This window comes from Gambusia affinis, linkage group LG21, assembly GCF_019740435.1.
Source record: "Gambusia affinis linkage group LG21, SWU_Gaff_1.0, whole genome shotgun sequence".
NCBI classification, from domain to species: domain Eukaryota; kingdom Metazoa; phylum Chordata; class Actinopteri; order Cyprinodontiformes; family Poeciliidae; genus Gambusia; species Gambusia affinis.
This window is the reverse complement of record NC_057888.1, coordinates 21,116,529-21,138,543: the sequence shown is the minus strand read 5'-3', so window position 1 is coordinate 21,138,543 and position 22,015 is coordinate 21,116,529. Positions and strand designations below refer to the sequence as shown.

Below are 22,015 nucleotides of genomic sequence, written 5' to 3'. Positions count from 1 at the left end.
ACGTTTTTGGGTCAAACAAAGCCAACTGTTAACCTTACACACTTGTTTCCTGTACTGTGGATGTATCTTAGTTTTTGTTTGAGCTTCCAGACCAATAAAGAAATTCATATTTAATGTAGAAACAGTATCTTAATCTACACCTTGATTAAGAATCTTATCTTGATTCCAGAATTAGACAGCTCATGCTGGCAGCTGATGCTGTCATCCGATATAATCTCTGCTCCCTGAATATTGTGCTGTCTGCGTGTAACTACAGTCATGAGACCATCATACAGTCTTCAATAAGAGGCCTCTGCAAATGTGTTGAAAGACTGACTGCTACTGGAGATTCTTCCAGTCCACAGCATCACCCATCCATGATGACACTTTGAATGAAATGACCAACAACAACTAACTTCCCTTCAGGATAAATACAGTATTTATAAACTGAATCAGTCAATGACACTAGGTAAAATTATTCCAAAAACAATCTGTATCTTTCAGCCAGCACCTCAGTTGAGAATACATGTGAAATGTTCTGAAATACGCTTTTGCCATTTCCTCCCTATCATTTTATTGTAGCAGTGGTATGTACCAATGTGTCCATGACTGCCAGACCTTTATGCTATGAAAGCTGTCTAATATTATCAAATCAGAAGGTGGTTCTGCCTAAACTTTTCAGCCATCTGTTTGCCTGTCAGCCATTTGTCTTGTCTCAGATCCTGGACAGTCCTCTGCCTGTTGTCTGTTTACTGTCGTTTTCTTCTCTTATCTCATTTCTTTTGACATATTCCTTTCAGCGTTCTCCCATTTTCATTCTTCCTCAAATTTAAAGTTCGAAACATTATCAGAAAAACATGTTATTTTCGAACCGACGCAGCTAACGTTTAGATAGCAAAAATGTTTCACATGAGGTTACATATAGCCAATTAGCTAAATGTAATGTGAAACAGTTAGCTAACGAACTGTTAGAGTGACATGAGGCACAACATGTTTCTTGTGGCAGACTGAAACACTAATCTAATGTAATGTCTAATGTAAAACTGTGTTGAATCTGGCAGAAATCCGACAAACATCAACATTATTACTTCACTTTATCATTTTATTGTATTTACGGTACTGTTGATCTTTACTTTTTATTTAAACCGTATGTGTATATATCTTTATATATATATATATATATACATGTCAAAGTTCGAAAAGATTTCTGCTCACTGAACTCATAAAACTTCCTCTTTTAAATGTCAGCTTTAAAATTAATCAAATCTAAAGTACTGCTGGCCCGAAGCCATCTCAGGACGAATCTCTGTAACATGTTGTTTAGGAATCTTTAGAAAAACAATCCCTGAATGACTCATGCTCTGCTCTTGGAGTTAGCTCTTGGCTCCTAAAATGGCCCCAACGAGTGAAAAAACCCCTGACATTTCCCCCAAAGCCGTCAAAAGACATTAGTTCACCACAGCTCTGGGTGGTGCCATACTGTACATGTGCCCCTTCCAGGCTAACATCGAGTAGCCTGTTGTGAAGGTTCAGAAAAGAACACTATGTGGTAAAAATGGACCGCTGATACAGTGTATTTACGCCTGTCTGCCTCGTCCTCAAATAGCTTGGGTGACTCAGTTGTGTACTGTGTGCGTTTCCTTCGTAGGTATCTGTGTCTCTGTGCAGAAAAACAACGACTACAAAATCAAACACTTGCAGTTTTTTTTAAGAGCTAATACATATTTTAGCTTCGTTTAATAAAAAAAAAAAACAACAAAAAAAAACAAAAAACATTGCTTTGGAAGAGAATCTCCAGTAATAGCAAATGCACATTTGTAATTCAAATTAATGACACAAAATCTCAATAAATAATTGAAGACCACAGTCTATGTTGACCAAGCACCATTTAGCTGCAGTATCATTAAGTACAAACAATTTATAAATTATGCTAGAATACTGTGACAAGCTAACTGTTAGCCTCTAAGGACACTGAAGTTAGCATCTGCATTGGAAGTTTCCAATCAGTGTCAATCACAGTTTGTGAAAAATATGTAAACTTCACAATTAACAAAATAATGGTAAGCTGAGATGGCTATAGTGGTATTAGCTTACATTTGGTTGACTGTTTCTTCAAAAGGTTTAGTGATCCATCTCTGGCTTCTGTTGTGAAAACTTTTTAGAATTTCTTGATGGAAATTTGTTGTTAAGTGTGTTTATATCTTTTCTATTCTTTTCACTAATATGTATGAAAAATCTCCAAGCTATTATTACAGTAATTATACAGAGAATAAGCAGAGTATACAATACTATGTGCTAGCACCTGCTACCTAACTTCTATATACTTTTTTTTCAGCATATGAAAGGAATATAGCTGAATGTTAACAAACTGAAATAATTTAATACCGTCTGATCTCTTGACAGAATATATCATTCTACATATGATAAAATTGTGTTGGCCAATTTTAAGACCTGCACAATAAGTGCTACATGTTAACATCAGTCTTCTCTTGTTTGCCCTTTAACAGTGTGGCAAGCAGACCAAAAAATTAAATTGAAACATTTTGATTTTTGTGCTTTGCTAACTTTAAATAAAATGCTAAGCTTTATCCTCTCTTTCCTTTCTTCCCTTGCTCTTATTCAGCGCTCCTTTTACCTCAGATTTATCTGAATCCCTTCCTCTCTAACCCTGCACAGTCTTTATTCTTGTTCCTTATCTTGCCCAACACACCCTATCCTTTCTGCAGGGCTTAACTACCACTTTTAGTGAAACAGACGCACACTTAGACACTGACACAAGTTCTCATTAAAGAGAAAACCCAGCCAGCTGCAGTGCTGTACACTTTCCCTTTTCTTAATCACACAAATATTTGTCAGGCAGACTATATTCATCAAATGTAAAACATGTGACTAAGGCACCTCTAGAGAAAAAAATACAGCAAATAGGTAATCAAGGTTTTTATAGCAATAAATATAGATTCAGGACCGTTTCATAGTAATCACAGGACAAAAACTGGAAAGATTAGGAGGTATTGATCGAGGCAACTTAATAGCCAGGTTCAGGATGCCACTGATCTGATGGCAAGCCTGGTTCGGTTCTTATTACAGCCACCAAAGGGAGGCAAAGACAGGAAGTGTTGAAAGGAAGGACGAGGAAATGAGTCCCCCCAGAACTCTGCACTTCTATAAATCACAGCAGGACACACATGCAAAACACTTCTGCTGTCAGAAAGGACAAAAACACACAGTCACACCGATACACACGTACATGCACACAAACCAGGACATTCAGAAATGTAAAGAGGCTATGATGAACCTCAGCTGATATGTCATGAGATCATGTAGGACTGCGTAGAAAATGTTCTTTGATATATCTCAAAAATAAAGAACCTCTAAGCAATGCTCAGGCATTATATTCATACCCCATAACATTGTCCATTTTAGTGAAGAAAATGATGCAGTGGACCGGCAGATTTTGTGGGGGTTAAAGTTCTATGCTGCGCCCAAATACCTAAAATCTGCAAATACCTGAAACCCTCTCTAAAAAGTATCAGAACCGCCTATTTTAATCATTCAAACACCAAATGCACCTTAAAATGGGCTAATATACAAAGTGGAACCTGTGTTAGAACTACGAAGAAGCTAACAATTACAGACAACTTTATCTTTGTTCTTGGGGCACAACCAATAGGAGATAAGGAAAATGAATGGTATTCATGGATTGGTGGCTTCACAAATGGCAGCATGTCAAGTAGTGTTCCACATATTGAAAGTATTTCAGCTTCCAAAGCCACATCTTCTTTCCAATATTTCTAATACATTCCAAAAAAAATACCCATGAATAGGTAATTTGCCTAAGAGCATCTAAGTTGGCCCCAAATTCCCTAATTTTACTAAAATGATAAAGATCTGTGAATGAAAAGCTGCAATTGGTGCACCCCTTAAATCAGCAATGGGACCATGAAAAGGTGAGAGTCCAGGGAAGACTTGGCTTTATATTGACCCTTAAGATTGACGTCCGTGCACATTATGTAAATATTCCAACAATACATGAACAAAATCTGTGATTTAACAAGTATAGTGTTGATTAAGGACAAAAAATACAGAATAAAGGCAAACGAAGCCAACAGAAGAACTCAAATAGGACTTACCTATAGTAGAGAGACGGCCAGGTCAAGAGTTGTGACATGGGAAAAAAAAAGCAAAAAAAAAAAAAAAAAAAGGCAATTAGAATTTTTAATTGTATTTTCTAACAAAAAAGGTTTTTTTCTGTGTACGGTTCAGGTAAAGATGGAAAGGAACAAATGGGAACAGCAAGCAGGAATACCAGAATTAATTGAACAGAGAAGACAGACAACATTTAACTCCTGGATGGAAAGTAAGGGGGAACATAATTATTGTGTTAATACACATCTCGACTGGAGAAGAAAACAAAACAAAACAGAGATTCAGAGTTGGTGCCGATATCTACCGATGTGTCTAAAGAGAGAGATTTTGTGATCGGTTAGAGGTTGCACACCCATCAACAGGAAAAGAGTTAATAATGGGAGAATCGCGGCAGTGCATCTTTGGAAAGATAGGTTAGCATCAAGGCAATTCAGAGTGTCAATTGGTCAACAGTTGAGTTAGTCACCCCAAAAACAGTCCAAACCAGACATGCTAGTGAAGGTTTTTAGAGGTGATCATACAAGGAATGGCACAAGCGGCTGCAATTCCTACCATAATCCCTTGATTAGTAAAAGACACACAAGCAATCAATCCAGCCCAATACCGGAACTATTCAAGCTGGTTGGAAGCGCCATGCAATGGCAACCATTTGCTTCTATCTATAAGTTGACTTCGGTACCTCTACTAGGGCTGACTACAACCAACCTTCCACGATGGGGACAACTGGAGGAACCACAGCTGTGTCTTCCACTGGATCAGCAAAGCTGGGAAAGAAAGGCTTTGCAGCAGGATTGAGGCCAGATCCTGGTACTCCAGCAGGACCCACTGAAGGAGGAGATGAGGGTGAAGCGACAGGGGATGCCAGTGGGGAGAGCTTTGCCTCTGGGGAGGTGGGACTCCTGACAGATGAGGTCGAAGAGGAAGGAGATGACTTTCTGGATTGCTTCTGGACAGAATTCCCATCTTTGTGCTTGGACTGGAATTCTTGTGCAGTGGTTTTGGGTGAGCGGAGAGGTGCTGGACTTGGTGTGTTGAAGGACAGGCCCAGGGGTAAAGAATGGCCTGCAGTGCTCGTGTCACTGAAGACAAATAAATCACTGTTGCTGCTCAGTTGGGAGTTGTTTAGCATCCATGAAGCGTCAGAGGGTGATAGGGGTGGGGCTGAAGCCAACACGTCACCTTTAGGTGAAACGGCTTGGCTTGTCTGTGAAGCAGAGCTGAAAGCTGAGGTGTCTCCATCTGAAACAGCTTGCATGGAAGACTCTTGAAAGGAATTTGAGATGTCAAACATCCCACTGTCTACTAAGTCAGCTACAACTCCTGCATTCTCTGAAGAGACAAGAGGATAAATGGTTTGATTGCTTTGACCCAAACCGGCATTTTCGGTGTCCATCAGGACATCCACCGCCTCAGGGAAGGAGTCGGGGATTGTTTTGTTGGTGGAAGACGGCATGGTGAATGGAGTTGCTGTAGCATTCAGCTCACTGTTTAGGGCTAGAGGACTGATGGTTGCAGCCGTTGGAGAGAACAAACCCTGAGGCAAAGGGGAAGGGTCTTCCTCCGGGTAAAACTCTTTCTTCCAGGTGTGTTGGCTAGTGTCCATGTCTGCAAAAGAGCTCTCCATTGTTTCATTCATTGAACTTCCAAGATCCACCAATGCTTCCACTTTCATTTCTGAGGCAGTCACTGAAGAGGGAACAAATGGCTCTGCTGTCACTGCCCATTCATCTGGAAGCTTCTTCCTGTTTTTACTCTTCTTGCCACGGCCTCCGCTCTTCCCAAGTTGCTCTTCCCAGCCGCATTCTGCTCTGTCTCTTCTTGGGCCAATCCTGTGATAAAACTCCTCAGTCGGAGGAGTGTTTTCTCCTGCTTCCTGTGTCTCCGCCTGACCCCTGCTCTCAATGTGTTCGTAGGATCCCTCATCTTTTTGTCGCCTTTTCTTCTTCTTCTTCTGTTTTCTGTCAGATCCGTCTGTGTCCCTTTCATCACCCCCAGCGTAGGCGGTGCTCTCACGGCCTGGCCAGTTTTCGGGCGTATCTTCTGGGCTGGCTGCAAGCTGATCGGCTTGGTCGGAAAACGTCACAGAAACGCTTGGAACAAAAGGTACGTCTGTTGATGGGGAGCCAATCTGGTCTTGCCAAGAGTCGTCTAAGGAACCTTGTTGTGGGTGAAGCGGAAAAATTTAAGGTTGGGGATATGGATTTTGACAACAGCACTGGTTCCCTAGGTCTACCTCAAAAAACATAAGCAGACAATTCAGAACATATAGAAAGACAGAAAAGGACAATGGTAAGCAATGACAGGAACGAATATTTAAGGAAGCAAACTTTCTAAGAATAAACATAGTAGCCACTTCTATTGAAAAAAGATGTTTAGGGAGATGAAACATTGAACCAAGAAGCAAAAAATGCTCAGACTGGGTTTCTTTGAATTGTCGTCTCCTGATGATTGAGAATTTACACCAGTTTGTAATAGATTGGGATCAAAGAAAGAAAGATTCATTATTATTATCACAGCTCATAAGACTGTACATGCTTTTGTGTTACATCATGCTGAAAATGGAAACACTTCATTTTCTTAATGTTCAAATAGACCAATTCAATTAATACTCACAGTTGCGAGGGTTGAAATTCTGTATTTGAGGTTGAATGTAAAAATGAATGCTGCAAAATTAGTGAGGATTGTCAAAAGTCTGTGAAAAGTACTTGCCCAAACTACAAATAATAATTAGCTGTAAGTCCAGTTTAAAGATTGTCTTTAGGGATATTTCCCCCATTTGGATCCTGATGTTACAATTTGTATTAACAAATCAACAGAAAGCCTCACTAATGTCTGACTTGGAAAACACATTTTCAGATTTATTTTATTACGTCGATCACACTAATACTTACATCCTTACCAGTTCATATGTACTTTTAGATCTAGTATGAAAATGTTCCTTTTTGTTTAATCTCATAGCTAAAGTGGCTATGGTCAGAGGCCTCACAGTGCTACTTTCTCCTACTATTCTCCAATATTGCATTATATCTTATATTGCTAAGCATTGGCTGAAATACTGCAGCCAGCAGCTTATTGTCTTCCTTCTGCAGTTAATACTCTTGACCGTTTCTCAAAATGTAACCTCTCTCTCCTAGAGATACTCATTGGCCGAGCTCTTACCACTGCTAATTGTGGTTTCTTCCTGTGAAAAGGGAGTTTTTTTCTCCCCACTGTCAATATATCATTCTGGATGAAGGAGTGCTGGAAGTCAGTGACTTGATACCATCTACGGCACATATGTCAGAGTCAAGGCCCGAGAAGATTTTCTACGGCCCCTGGGATGATCTTGATTTATTATTAGAACCGGCCCGCAGACCGCAGCAAGCCGGCACCCCGTCTGAAAAAATGCGAGATGCACGCACCCTGGTTCCCTAGGCCTCCCGCTTCCGTCCCGCTCTGACCCCTGCTCAGAAATATAGAAAGTTGAAAAATGAACTAAACTTGATGCATTGTTCTTTCCTCTTGGAATGTATGTATTTGACTTGAAATCTGTCTGCATACTGGAATAAATAGACCATATTCCCGTGAAGTGCCTTGGTATGACGATGTAAATAATGTTGGAAATAGGGGACATATAAATAAACTGAATTGGAATGCGCTAACCGTCCCACAGAAACAAGGTCATTCCAGGCGACTCTGCTAAAACTACATAGGTTTTTTAAGGTAATGGCATAATTATGATGGATGACAGTAAAAAATATCTCCTTAAAAGTTACAAGGTAAGGAAGGCAGCAAGACGAAACGGTAAATGAGCAGCAACACAACCGAAGAAGAAATTGCTCACTGAAGCGGGTTTGCTCTTCCTACTTTGGCCCAGTTTCTCTCGGATCTCTCTTTATACCCACACATGGATGGGGAAGAAGAGTTAAAGTAGAGCAGCTGTCAGGGTCCATACCGCACAGTGGCTCTCTGGAGGGCCATATTTCATGTTAACAAGGCAATGACAGAACTGTGCTCTCTATAGTGTGCGTGCTAAAGTTGGAGGAAGCAGAAGAAGCACATCAGTCAAATGGACCAGACTCGGGTTGGGATGTGTGGCCTCCAGTCAGCATTTTCTGAACAATAACTTACTGCATGTGCACCGCTAAACCCAACTGACTGACTGGGGTCAGAAGTATAGACTAGGTTAGGTGAGGTAGGCCTCCTGATGTGTGTTGAGCCATGCTAGTCAGAGAGAAGTCAGCAGCAGTCAAAGCAGGAAGTTTGTTTCACTTGATGTTACTCACATCTACAGCTGGGAGTCTTCCAGTTTGTGCCTTAGAGTATAAATTCCCCCTCTCTACTCTTAACTCTGTTTAAAGCAGCATTCGAAATATGAATAAGAACTTTCAGTTACATTATAACCTTTGTGTATTTTGATTGGGACTTTAATGTGATAAACCAACACAATTATAGTGCCCAACTGTGAATTGTGAAACATATTCTGTCACCTGGTCAGAAACAGAGAAAATGATGGTGAGTTCCGGAAAACTCGGATAGACTCTGTCCCATAAAAGTCCTTTATACATTGAGGTTTGAGTACGCAAAATATTTGAGGTATGTGAATTAAACACTGACTCAGCACTTCAGTTTCCGACCCGAAGCTGGATGACTGTACAACTACAACCACATTATTGAAGGTTTCTGTGGTATTAACAAACAAAACGGTAAATGAGTTTGGTACCTGCTTTCTAAAAGTGTTTTGGAAAGATTGTTTTTTTGTAAAAAAAAAAAAAAAAAGAACAGCAGATCCCCTGGTGTTGACGGGATTAGGGACCACAGCCGCTCGTTTATAGCTAAAATCTCTGAATACTTGAGATCTCTCTAAAAATTTTTATATCTGCCTATTTTAACAGTTAATACATCAAATATACCTCAATATACTTTGGTGAAAACTGTCTTAACACTACTCCATAAGACAACATCTGCAGTCTTCCTTATTTAAATTCCTGAGGTAGAGCCAATCAGCTAAATGAACGATGCGCCTGGATTTTGTTGCTTTACAAAAGCAATCAAATAGCATGACAAGTAGCATTATGTTAAGATATTTTAGCTTCTCAAGCTGCATTTTCTGTCAGATATTTTATATATCTTTTACAAACAAATCTGTGAATAGTTCGAATTCCACGTGAAATCTGTGGTTAAGTTCTTATTCTCTCTCTTGAGCATCAGGAGATTTAGCATCAACTCATTCGACTGTTTTTTTTTTTTTCCTGAAGAAATAATGTTCCTTTCTCAGTGAAGATTGGACGAAAAGTTTTCATCCAAACATTTCCAGGCCGGAGTGGATGTGTGAGTGAGTGGATGGAGAGAGGACAGGGAAGCGTGATCTGCGGACACCCCCAGCTCAGTGACAGGAAGTCAGCACATGCAGACAGTATGTGACTGGAAGCCAGGCCATGACAGCACTCACATTACATGTCAGCATCAGATGAGAATTGACCTTCATCCCATCCGAATGGGAGGATGTGAGACAGGAAGTAGTGGACGGACAGACAGCCGATTGTTACGGCTGTGAGGAGGGGCGACCGTGTACAGTCTGAACTGATTTCACGTTCCTAATTCTGCAGTTTCTGCAGAGTCAGCACATACATGGTCCTAAACATTAAAAGCCGTACCATGTATATGTAATTAGAATTTAGATGCTCATTTATGATGCTCTTTTATTAAAACACCTCAACAGTAGTGAAAATTGCTCACTTGAAGCATTCGTCTTTCAGTAAAACTTAACAGTGTCGTGACTAATCCAGATGCTTTGAGCTCAGCATTGTGGCTCCACCATTTGAAAAAAAAAAAAAGTTATTTGACATTTTGACAGATGGGTAAGACACGCCAATAAAGACGAGAATTAATGAACCCAGTTCATATCCACGTATATGGTAAGTATTGTTACCATATACTTACTATCTAGCTGAAAAAAAACGCTTAAACGCAGAAATAATCCACTACGGAAACGATTGAATGCTAAAGCTCAGAAATAAATTTAGTAGAAGTATCTTATGTCGTTCTGACAAAATGAAAATATGTTATTCTGTCCTCTCTCATTTAAAAAAGAGCATATTTTAGTTTTAATGAGATATTAATCTCACTAAAACCAGAAACTTTTCTTGTTTTTTTTTTAGTGCTCCTGTAGTTTCTCGTGTTTCCTGACAGTTAAAAGTTTCCATAGAATACAAAAAACTAAATAGCTCCTCGATTCCACTGCTTGCAGAACCATCTTTATGATCTAAATTACTTTATCAGTCTCTAAGCCTGTTGTGAGGAAATTCTTCAACACATTCAGTGCATATAAAACTCAGTGAAACAGAATCAACAACTAAACCTTCAACAAGGAAGTAAAGTATTATTCACCTAAAAGTTTACAAAACAGCCAAGTACATTAGTGCTTTAGAATTTATCATAAATAAAAAAATTATTTAGAGGACGCTCAGTGAGCTAAACATTTTCAAAGTTAAGAAAAACGCTACATGAAAAATTTGCTTTGCTAATAGCACATTAGTGGATTAACAGAAGTGTGCCCATCACTGCATCTACTGTTATTAGATAATGTAGAAAAAGCCTCAACTAGAGCTAGAAATCCTAAAAACATCAAACTCAGATTGGATGTTGAGTGTCTATAAACAGCAGTTTTCAAGCACAAACACTTTAAATTTGACACTTGACGTAATATGACTACGCTTTCATCTAAACCTCTCAATTGCAGTTGGTTGGTTGTGAAGACTCTCGGTGCTCAGAGTGGGAATGACATCTTTAAGTTTTACCTGCTGAAACATCCAGGGGGCTTCCAGGGGCCTTGGGTTCTGGCAGCATGGCGCTGTGATCCTTTGGGACTTCTGACCCAGCTTGGGGAGTAGGATACTGCAACTCTGATATACTCGGGGGTTTCTGTGGTTGCAGAGGTGCAGCTCCCACCTCCACATTCATTCCGATCCCTCCTGGCTGAGAGAACCCTAAAAAACCCCATCAAAACAGAGTGATGGAGTTAATGTTAAGACTTTCTGTCTTTCCCCTGTGCATGGAAATAGATAAATATTAACAGTGAATCACTCTGTCGTTCCTAATGTGTGATCAGTATGATGCTCATCTCATTTACTGAAATACATCTGTGTTACTTTTTAAGAGCATAGTGGGTGGCAGTATTTCCTGCCCATGAAGATTTATTTCTGATTTTGCTTTTATTTCACACTTAAATGTTTTAGATAAGGGCAGAGCAAAATAAACACTGGCTGATTTTCAGATGTTTGCGGAAGTAGATAAGATCGGTTTATCATGCAATTATCAGCTGATCGCCCAAAATTAAGGAAATCGGGGCGGATCTACCCATGCACCGCCAGTTTAGATGATCAAATACATTTAAATTGGAACAAAAGAACCTGAGATATGAGGGGAAAAAACTCAGTCTGTCAACATGAAAAACACCAAAAGATCTCAAAAAAGATTTTTTTTTTTAGCTTGCCACATGCTAAAAAAATTCAGGAACAGATGAGAAGTCATAAACTCGACCACTCTGGTGTTAGTATAGTGATAGGGATCTGGTAGGGATTTCTTTTTGGATGAAAAAAACTAAATCTGGAAAAATCTTTAAAGGAGCAGACACTTTTCACAACAGTGTGTGTCTTTCTATAGGCCTGCAGAACACATTGAATTGTGATCATCAAAATATTTATGTGTGCAAACTTGCATCTAGCCTCATATGGTTTAGCAAGAGAGATGAGCCAGTGGCAAAAAAGAACATCATCCAACTAACTGGTGGTAAGTCTGGTCTTAGAGGGCTCAACAAATGAGAGGCGATGTTGCTCCCTCTACATTTATCTCTTATAGATAGAGCTACACCATGAGGCTAAAATCACTAGCACTCCTCCAGCCAAGCAACTGCTGACATTAGTGTATGTAAAATGTTTCTTGTTTTACGTGTAAATGTTCAGCTTTTGTCGCCATCATTCGTCACGCCCCATGTATTAAGCCCATCAGCCATGATAGGGTTAGCTGCAAAAAAGCTAACTAGCTAGCAGTGGTATATTAGCAGCTAGTAAGCGATATCCTCAACTGCCTTGAGTCACAGAATGCAACTAAGATAATAAAGATTTCTGAGCGCAGATCAAAAATGAGCCTGACAGAAAAGAGCCGCGTCATCACCCATGATGGGGTGAGACACAAAACAGGATATATTAGCAGCTAATTAACAGTTCCCTGATAACTAGGACTTGAGTCACAGAACATAATTAAGATCTCTGAATGAGACTCAATTTTGTGCTTTACAGAAAAGTGTCACAAGAAAAAAAAATACCTATACAAGAATAAATAATCCCTTCACGGTAAAAATTTAAGACGTGGCTTTAATTTTAGCAACATAGATTTAAGATGTTTTGAAGGATTTGCAGCCATCCTGTTATCAGTAATGTGGACTAACTGTCCTTAAGGAACATAACTGAAGTCTAAATTTAGAGACTTAATGACACAGAGAGCTGTGAGGCCAAAATGGTAAAGATGGGGAAGCTTTACTAAAAAGTGTGTTAATCACAGTCGATGTCATCATAGCAATGAACTCAGCAGGTCTAGCATGCTGTGTAAAAGTGAACATGTGTGTCCAAGGTTACGGCAGTGTCTCATTAAAGACAGCGCTCAGTGTGTGTGGGTGTGTGTGCGTGTGTGTGTGTGTGCGTATGTGTGTGCGTGAATGAGTCCATCTCTCTGCAGAAGCACAGCCGGACAGTTTTGCTTCTGCATGTGCCTAACAAGCCAACCTTTCATCCAAGCGGCTTTACAGCCACAACACTGAACTCAAACGCTGCTAAAGAGTAGAAAAGCCATTAGCAGAGAGATGTCAGTGTAGCATTTGGCATAATCTACTGTATGTGTTTGTTTATTTACTAACATGTGGGCTTCAGTTACGTTCGCGTTGCTTTCTTTTGATTTTCATATGATTTTTCTTTTCCAAAATGTGGAACGCTAAGAGAAACTGCAGAACACTAAAAACGGACTTGAAAAATAAGTGTCCAATGCTTTCTGGAGAGATTCGGCCAAAGTGGAGCTATTTGGATATAACCAAACAGAACAACGATTTTAAATGCAACCAAGTAAATCACGGTGCCCAAGGTGTTACAATATGTCAAAAAAGCCAAATGTTTAACTCTAACAAAGATACAATAACGAACACCACTACAGCGAGTTCAGGTTGAACTGAATTACAGCTAGTGTCATTAGTCTTCCAGAAGTGGCAGCTGTATAAATGAGAATGCAGAGAGTGTTGTGTGGCAGCCTGAAGAATGTTTGGGGGTATACCTGGGAAAGGACCCAGCATGCCAGAATCCATCATTTGGACAGAGCTGGAGTGAGAGGCCAGGGAATCAGAATGAGCTGCCATGGAGGCTGGCAAGATGGAGAGACGGAACAAGGAAGGAGAAAGAGGCGCTGTTAGACATGTGGACATTAATAATTTAGTATACCAAAGGAATCGCAGAAAACAAATCAAGCAGGAGACAAGTTGTTAAAGGCAACAACTTGTCTACTGTTGTTGACAAGTTCTGTAAGAAAAGAATCAGTTCTTTATTACGGAACAATCTTGAACATTTTTTTAGCAGACATCCTAACAATCCACATGTTGATGGATCTAAAATAAGAAGTTTTCAGCTTTGTGGTTCTTAAGTTGGAGTGATAATCTGAACAGACCAAAAGGTAAACCAATGCTAGCAACAGCATATGTTGACTGTAGAAGTAGTCTTCAACAAAGACTCAAACTGATTTGGTTTTTAAATTTCAGTAGAATGCTTAAAAATAAACTCAGGGAATCCTAAAAAAGTACAACAGGAAGTTGCATTTACTGTACATTTACATCTGATGTTTTTGTGGGCAGCCGCTTCAAAAAGTGGCGATAAAGAAAAAGATGTAAGTTTGCAGACTGCATGATCCTTATTGATCAGTTTCATAGTTTTTCAATTTTCAATCACTGTCTGTCATCGATACAGGAAGAGAAAATGTTTCTAACTTGTGGGAAAAGCTGAAATACACACTGTGTTTACAGATACCAAAGCTAACCGTGCTAACAGCGCTAATTGCTAAAAATAGAAGTTCAAGAAGTTTGCTTCCATTTACAGTAGTGCTAGCTTACAATGAATCTCCCCTCATATACGATGTAAGCATTTAAATACAATTATAAAAAAGTTAGATTTTTAACAGAAATTAAGAGAACATTTTGAATGCAGTCACTTGTACTTCTACAGAAATGAATCATTTTAAAAATCATGAAATTGGGTGCTCAATTTCTTCATTTTGTTGGTATGAAACATTTTTCAAACTCATTTTGCAGTTTTATTTTATAAAATACTGTTTAACATAAAAAACAGTATTTCTAAATTGTGCAAGGAAAAAAAATGAGTTTACAGCATCATTAATGAACAGTGACCGACAATAAAATTCAATTCAAACTCAAAAATACTTTATCAATCCCCAAGGGAAATTAAATAAATTAAGTGAGCAGAGTGAGGAGCATTGAAAAACACCAAACTAACTAAATGATGTACACCAACAGCAGATTAAGATTTAAAATTATTTTTAATTAAACCCTTCCTTATAATTCTTGAGCAGCTTTCTGCATGTTTTGAATTAGAATGAATCAATAGCTTTGTTTTTTCTCATCTAACCTTGATCTCATTAATGAATCTTTCTCGGAAACAAAAAATGAATCAATAAATGCATGAAAAAGAAACATTTCCTGGCTGATCGTCTTTTCATTCATGGTTCAATTTCTTCAGTTGACATTTTCCCTGAACTGAGTCTGAAAATTTGACATGAGTTTTAAATCACACGAAGAGGAACACCAGAAGTCATTTATTTATTCAGTTTTTGTCTTTTATATCAGAAATGAACATGTAGCATCTAAACTCTGCAGCTCTGGAGTTCCTATTCCTCATTTAGTTCTAAAGAACTTTAAACTCCAATAAGACCAAAGAGCTGTGCACAAAAATAACAAAACAGAAGTCACATAATACAAATAAAATGCTAATGTAAAAACTATTGGAGCCAAGCTCCAATAGTCGACCAATTGGAGCTCGACTTTGGCAAGCTCCAAAAGGTCCTTTGGGGTTGGAAGGCCTCCTTGCCATCACCCTGATCTTTAGCTCCCTATAGATTCTCTTTCAGTTTCAAACTGGGCCACTCCAAAACATTAACACACTACCTAGCCCACACAAAAGTTGCCACCTTAATTTAACAAAGCACACAGGTACAAGTCTCACTGCATGGGAGATTGTCTTTCAGCTATCAACAAGTTGCTCATCAACAACTCCAAATGATGCAGTTAGTAGCTTCTTATTTCTTGTATTTGAGCTCCGAAAGTATTCCTATCCTTGGCAGGTTTAGATTTAAAGTCATTTTAATTACCAACGTGTTTCATGTATGTGAAACTGGAAGTAGTACACGCCTTCGCCCAAAAACAAGCGGCCCATTGGACCGTCTCAGCATCCATGCTGAAAACCAAATCCTGTGGTCATATGAAAAATGTTTGTACAGAAAATATCAAAGAAGAAACACAAACTAATTTAATGAGGTTGAAAACTAACCAACACATTATTAAAAACTGGAATGAGAAGTGGGGAACCATCGTCTTTAAGGAAGAATTGTGGTCGGAAAAACAATTCTGAAAGATTGTAATTGGCGGCCACTGAAACACTTGCTAAAGCCCATCAAAGAAAAACATGAAGGAAACTGAATTTACAAGTCAGCATAAATACTGGGCTCTGGAGCAAAGGCAGAAGGTCATGTGATCTGATTATTTACACTCTTCCACAGATTTATTGGGCTCATGGTGATGGAGTAGATCAGGCAGCATTACACATTTTCACACATGGATTGGCCTCCACAAAATTCAGACGGTTGAGAATCTTCAGAATGAGCTGGAGAAGACATCAGCAGTGGTCACACTCTCACTGAATCAATACGCCAAGAAACATGAATGCAAAACTGGATGCAAATAAATCTTGTAATTATGCAGAAGCTCACCAAAAACAATATGAATGTGCGACATCCCCAAAGACGACCCAATGGACATCTTGTTTTTGGGCTAGGGAGACTGCTACTTCCAGTTTCACTTATAAGAAACGTGTTGGTAATTAAAATGACTTTAAATCTAAACTTGTCGAGGAGCTTAAATATATCTAGAGAAGTTAGAGCAAAAGGCAGTTCCAGTTGTTTACAGGCTCTGGTACAAGGTCTGAACCAAAGGAACTCTTGTGTCTGGCATGAGTTAGACATAAGACATATCAAACTTTTTTTTTTTTTTACTTGAACTATTTATAAAGTTTTAGATCATTTTAAGGAGATACCAGAGGGAACAGCAGAGTAACCAGCGTTATACTCAGTCTAACCCTGGCCATGATGTGGAAACTAAAGCAATTAGTTACCAGATAGTTAACTAACTACCCTTGGTGAGCTACTATCTGCTAAGCAGCTACCTGAACACTCATAAGGCAGCTCACATGGACTTGTAGACTTGCGCTACTCTACAAAAAGTACTTCAAAAAAATTTACAACTGTACTATGTAAATATGTGGTGGGATTTTTTCTAAAAGTTATCATCATAGCAGGTTTCCTGAGACTCAAAACTAGCCAATCTGCAGCTATATCTGAATTACAGCTGCTATAGGTCCTGGAAAACTGCAAAACAGGAGAAACTTTTTCAGAATTTTGGTTACTTCCATTGAAGCAACCGAGGAAATCAATCAACCACAGGTCACATTTCCAACACCAACACTGATTTTTTTAATTCTCTTTAGTTTCCACTTCTTACAGCTGAGTATTCCTGACATTCCTACCTGGCAGGTCTGAACCTGAGGCTTGATGCAGGTCAGGCGAATACAAACGCACCGCTCCCTGAGGCTTCAGGAGCCGAACTACCCGTCCCCTAGAGGTCAACTCGCAAGCTGCAGCTTTTGCAACATTTACCAAACAACCATGATCACTCTCCATCCATGATCACGTCCTGTCATGCAACTCAGACTCAATGACATATTACTATGCACAAACACGCAACCTGATTTTCTTAAACCCCCCCCCAAAAAAACAAAAAACAACATAAAAACTTGTCCAGGATCAATCGCTCCAATAGACACGTGCAACTGTGCTCACCTCTCCGGTCTCCTCATGAAGCAGACATGTGAGTCCCAGACAAGCCACTATCCAGCTGCAGAGAGCTGCTCACAGCCTCAGTCTCTGGCTGTCTGCACTGCAGCCTCAGCTGGCTTTGAGCTACTAACACTGTGAACCCTCACACACACACACACACACACATACATCGCCATGCCATCACAATTGTGTAGTCTGGCTCTGGAGTGGTGACGTTTCACTGTCTGTCTGGTTCAGGTCCCGGGCCCCCCGGCAGCCACCCAGCCCCTCCCCTTGCCCCTCGTCTGTTGCTGTCGCCACCCTTCAGTTCCTGTCCAAGAGGTCCGGCCTGAACCGATGGGGCCACGGTCAAGATCAGGAGTCGGAGTGTGAAACAAAAGCACAACTGGACGTGGGGAGGGAAAGACAGCAGGACATTACTTGTCTTTGATCAGGAGTGACAACCAGGAGAACCTGATGAAGGGAAAGGGGGACGGGTAAAGAATAGGAGGGAGGTGAAGTCGAGGAGGACAGAAGACGCAGAGGGAGGCACCGATGGTAACCCTTACCACCCCCCCACCTCCCCCGCCTCTAGCAGCGTACACACAGGGTGACAGTGAGGCGAACAGACAGGATGCTACCCACAGTCACAAACGCTTCCATGTATACAACACGCCAGGGCCTCGGTACGTTCCGCTGGCGGTCTCCATAGAACGCACAAGCCCATCTATCAGAAGAACCTCGGACCAATTCCAGAACAAATCCCACGGTCAGAGTTTCCGGGTCTCCAACGTCAGGATTCAGAAGGTCAAATGCGAAAGGACAGGCGACGCACGGCGGAGAGGTGGAACCCAAACAAACAAACTTGCTCTTTGTTGAAAATCGGTGAAGCTCAAAAGGTTACAGCAAAACAGGCGGAAGCATCGCTCCCTTCCTCCTCCTCTCACCCCCTGCTGAGCAGAGGCGCTGTCCAAGGTGCTGAGATCAGGCCGAGCAGTTTCACTGAGGATGGTCAGGAGCACTGGCACGGAAAACAGCTAACACAGCCTGGCTGTTTGCATGTTTACCCCAAACTGAACCCTGTGGGCTGTCTCAGCTCGAGTCCCAAAGACAAATGTCTTTTTAGCAGCTGGGGAGGGAGAGAAACACTCAATGACCTCTGAGCTGGTAACACGAAACATCAGTTTGGCGAAAGAATAAGTGAAAGGAGACGGGTCAGAACTGATGTCCTTTACAAGCCTTTCTACTGCAGCCACAAAATCCAACACTGGAAAGCCTTCTGAGTTTAGTTGTCAATAACTTCCTGTTTAGTCGCCATAACATCAATTTGATGGCATCTAAGCTAGTCTTCATACAGATGGTCTGGATCCTCAGTTACAGAGAAACAATTTCTTGCCGGAGGGGTGGGCTTTGTAGAAGTTTGAAATTACAGGATCTGATTTTAACCAATCGCTCATGTTCAAATTGCGCGTGCTGTAAACTACCATCCCCCACTTTGAAGAGAGAAGCGCCAAGCCGACTGCCATCTTTGCCAGCCACAAAATGTCGTAAAGATTTCCTGTGTTCCAACTTTGCCTCCTCAATATTTGGAAGTGTGGCCAACCAGTAGAGAAACCAATAAACATTACATTTTCTGGACTGCCATCATCCATGGTCCAGTGGTTATGGGTTGAAAGCAGCTTTAAACAGGTGGCTTTTTAGCCGTCCACTTGCAATGTTGACCATTACGTACCCAACAGTTTTTTTAAGTACAGCAGGATGTTTCGTACAGACCGTGTCAGTTTGTGACCACCTGGGGATGTTTTGTGTACACTTTGAATTAGAGTGAATATTTATAATCTACTCATGGTGTACATGGTGTCAAACTCCTGCCACGCTAAATCTGTAAAAGAAAATTATCAGAGCAATTTTGACTGAATTAGAGGTCAAAATCTTTAACTTTTCAATGAGTCAAGCAGACCAAACGAGGATCAAAACGATAAAGAAAATAAACGGAAAAGTCATGGTGTAAGTACGCAGGCCCGTTTAAAGGCACAAAATGGAGGGGACGTATTGGCAATACGCAAACTTATCCTCCACTGAGCCAAAGCATTCTACTGATGCTTCATGTCTGTTGTGACGATGTGAACTCGGTAAAAATCATGGAATGGAATTTCACTGGTGGTCTTCTTGAAGCCCAGGCAGATTCTCCACCGTCTGCCCCGGAGGGGAGATTTCCTGACGGAGCTGCGCTGGGGTTAATGTACCAGCAGTGAGCACATGGCTGTGTGTGTTTCCCTGGATAACGACATAAGAACCGATGTGAACAGGTGTGTCAGTGCACAACAGGAGACTCATTACGCTCCAGCTGTATGACCTTTCATAACGCACTCACTTCCAGACTGTTACACCTGCAACGTGGAGGAGCTGCTAATTGTCTTTGGGTTAAATTTAGTTTGTCTCTCCCCATCAGTGTATGGGCTACGGTGCATAAACATTGAAGAAACTGACTAGTCACTATTAGTTAAGAACTCCACTAAACATCCTCCATGGTAGAGTGATGAGAAAAACGCCACCGGTCTAACAGACCAAAACAATGTTATGTAGAGGAGAAAAACCAACACTGCACATCACCCTGAACACACCGTCACATGACTGAAGCTAAACACTGACAGCAGAGAAATGTGAAATTGGGTTAAGATTTACCTTCCAGCTAAACATACAGAGAGCAAGGATGAATAAAAATGGCGTAAAGTCCAGGCCTGAATCAAACCCTATAGCTCTGAAAATACTCCTGAGGTGCTCTTCATAGTCTTTTTATCTGGTATTTTTTACTCCCTAGATGTGCCACACAACACTTTCTGTGACGGCAGTTAAAAGCAGTTCTAAAACTTAACAGGGGCAGAATCCAAACGCTCATCATACTTATGACATTTTTATCTATAAAGAGAAGGAGGCACAGATAAATCGGTCCCAATTTCCTTCACTTTAGGAGATTGCATGCATGTGTCACCCCGCTCTTGCCAACTAAAGAGACTTTGTTGCTATGTTTAGCGACTTTCAAACAAACAAACAAACAAACAAAAAAATTGTTATCGGCCTAAATCGTAATTGGTGGGTCAGGCTTTTTAAATACTGGTGATCGGCCAGAAAACTGCAATTATTGCACTGGAGGTAAAAACTATTGTTTTCATTCTTTTGTAGAATTATGCAGAGGCTGATGCTGGTCAATCACACTTAAATTACACTTTTCTTTTTTTTGTTTTGTTTTTTTTTGTTTGCAATGTGAAACTATGCTAAGTTTAAGTGGGGTGAACAGTTTTTCAAAGCTCTGATGTTAGAAGTCACTGCAGAGCAGCAATGATGTTGTAAAGAGAAAAAAAGACTCAAAACTAGATTTGTTAAACGGTGTGATGCATGGTGGTGACCGCTGCTCCCTCACTGACACCATTTGATTTTATGTCTATGAACACAAACATTTGTATTTCTTATGAGTTTCTTTCACATTTCTGTTCTGAGGTAGAGCATCTTAAAGTGCCTCTTTGCCCCTTTTGTTCCTCCTGGTTACATCAGACGCTGTTGCTTAGCAATCGTACACAAGTGCTAAATGAACACAGGAACATGTTTGTGGGTCAAACATGCATAGCTAATTGAGAACAACAGGCTGCCCTCACCAGCTAAGAGAGATGTCTGCCACAAGCAGAGAGATAAATGCCATCCTGCGATTATGGTGAACTACATTTCTAAATTATGTAAGAACTGACCTCAGAGGGCTGGAAACACATGGCAGGGAGATTTGGACAGCTACCAGTTTCACATATAAGCTTATTCATCCATGGGGGGACATGAGGACATCCACTAAGAAGCATCTTCCATTGACAAATAAGAACGCAGAGTGACATGTGGGCTCACGTTTAAAGATGCAACCAAGACAGGAAAAAGGCTGAGAAATGAAAGTGAAGAACCCAAACAGGCTCCTTAGCCCTGCTCCTACACAGATATGTTTAAAAAATGGCTCCTGAAGGCCAGTGATGGCTGTTCTGAAGACAGCAAGCAGATTGATGAGGCCGGCTGCCAGTCGCACGTAGTCACAGTCAAACTCCTGCCACGCTAAATCTGACTCACATCATGATCACATCTGGTATTACAGCAAGCTGGAGTTACAGCTATTCTGAGAAAGTCAAACACTGCTAGCTACAAACGGCGCCCAGGTTATTCAGAAGTATCTTTACAAGGGGTCTAACATTTAAACTGAACATATTTAAAGATCAAACCCTAAATCAACTTTTTTTGGCAGATAAATTGTCTAAATTGTTCCTAAAGAGCAACAATTTTAAAATGCTTCTCGGACAATGTAAAATCTGTAATATTTGGCCTAGCTATTACATTAGCTAAATACATATTGGAGCCATAAACTAGATTGATAGTAAATCAACATATTTGATGATGGCTTTTGGCAAAATGTAATGTTCATTACTCATTTCATGATTGGTGATTGTATGATGTTTTTATAATGCAAAACACTTTAAACATAAACTTATTTTACTAACAAGGAGACATATTTTAAGGTGCTGATGAGGCTATTATTCTAACTGCTGAATGGCAGTCTAACAAAACTCTGTAATTTCTATAAGAGATCCTCAATAAACCAACAGGGTCCAATAGATTATGACAATTAGTCGAGTACCCCAGAAAGATATAGGACAGAATGAATAAGTTAGCACCAAGCTGAACTAAGGGGTGATAGCGTGGTTGTTCTGTTTGCTCTCGTGTGGCTGCAGCCTGCGGGTCAGTC

At 40.3% G+C, this 22,015-nt stretch overlaps 1 protein-coding gene across 5 annotated transcripts in view; it reads right to left on the bottom strand.

Moving 5' to 3' along the window:
- The window catches only part of LOC122824689 (microtubule-associated protein 4), a 96,784-nt gene that overhangs the window by 35,360 nt on the left and 39,409 nt on the right, over positions 1 to 22,015 (bottom strand). For 3 of the 5 annotated variants that reach the window (XM_044105568.1, XM_044105562.1, XM_044105563.1), the window contains exons 4-6: positions 13,426 to 13,512; positions 10,905 to 11,093; positions 4,831 to 6,282 (exon numbers count right to left, since the gene is read on the bottom strand). In XM_044105568.1, the coding sequence (XP_043961503.1) occupies positions 4,831 to 6,282; positions 10,905 to 11,093; positions 13,426 to 13,512 (1,728 nt within the window). The remainder of the gene's footprint in view (positions 1 to 4,830; positions 6,283 to 10,904; positions 11,094 to 13,425; positions 13,513 to 22,015) is intronic. The other 2 variants (XM_044105564.1, XM_044105567.1) reach the window with 1 other exon arrangement.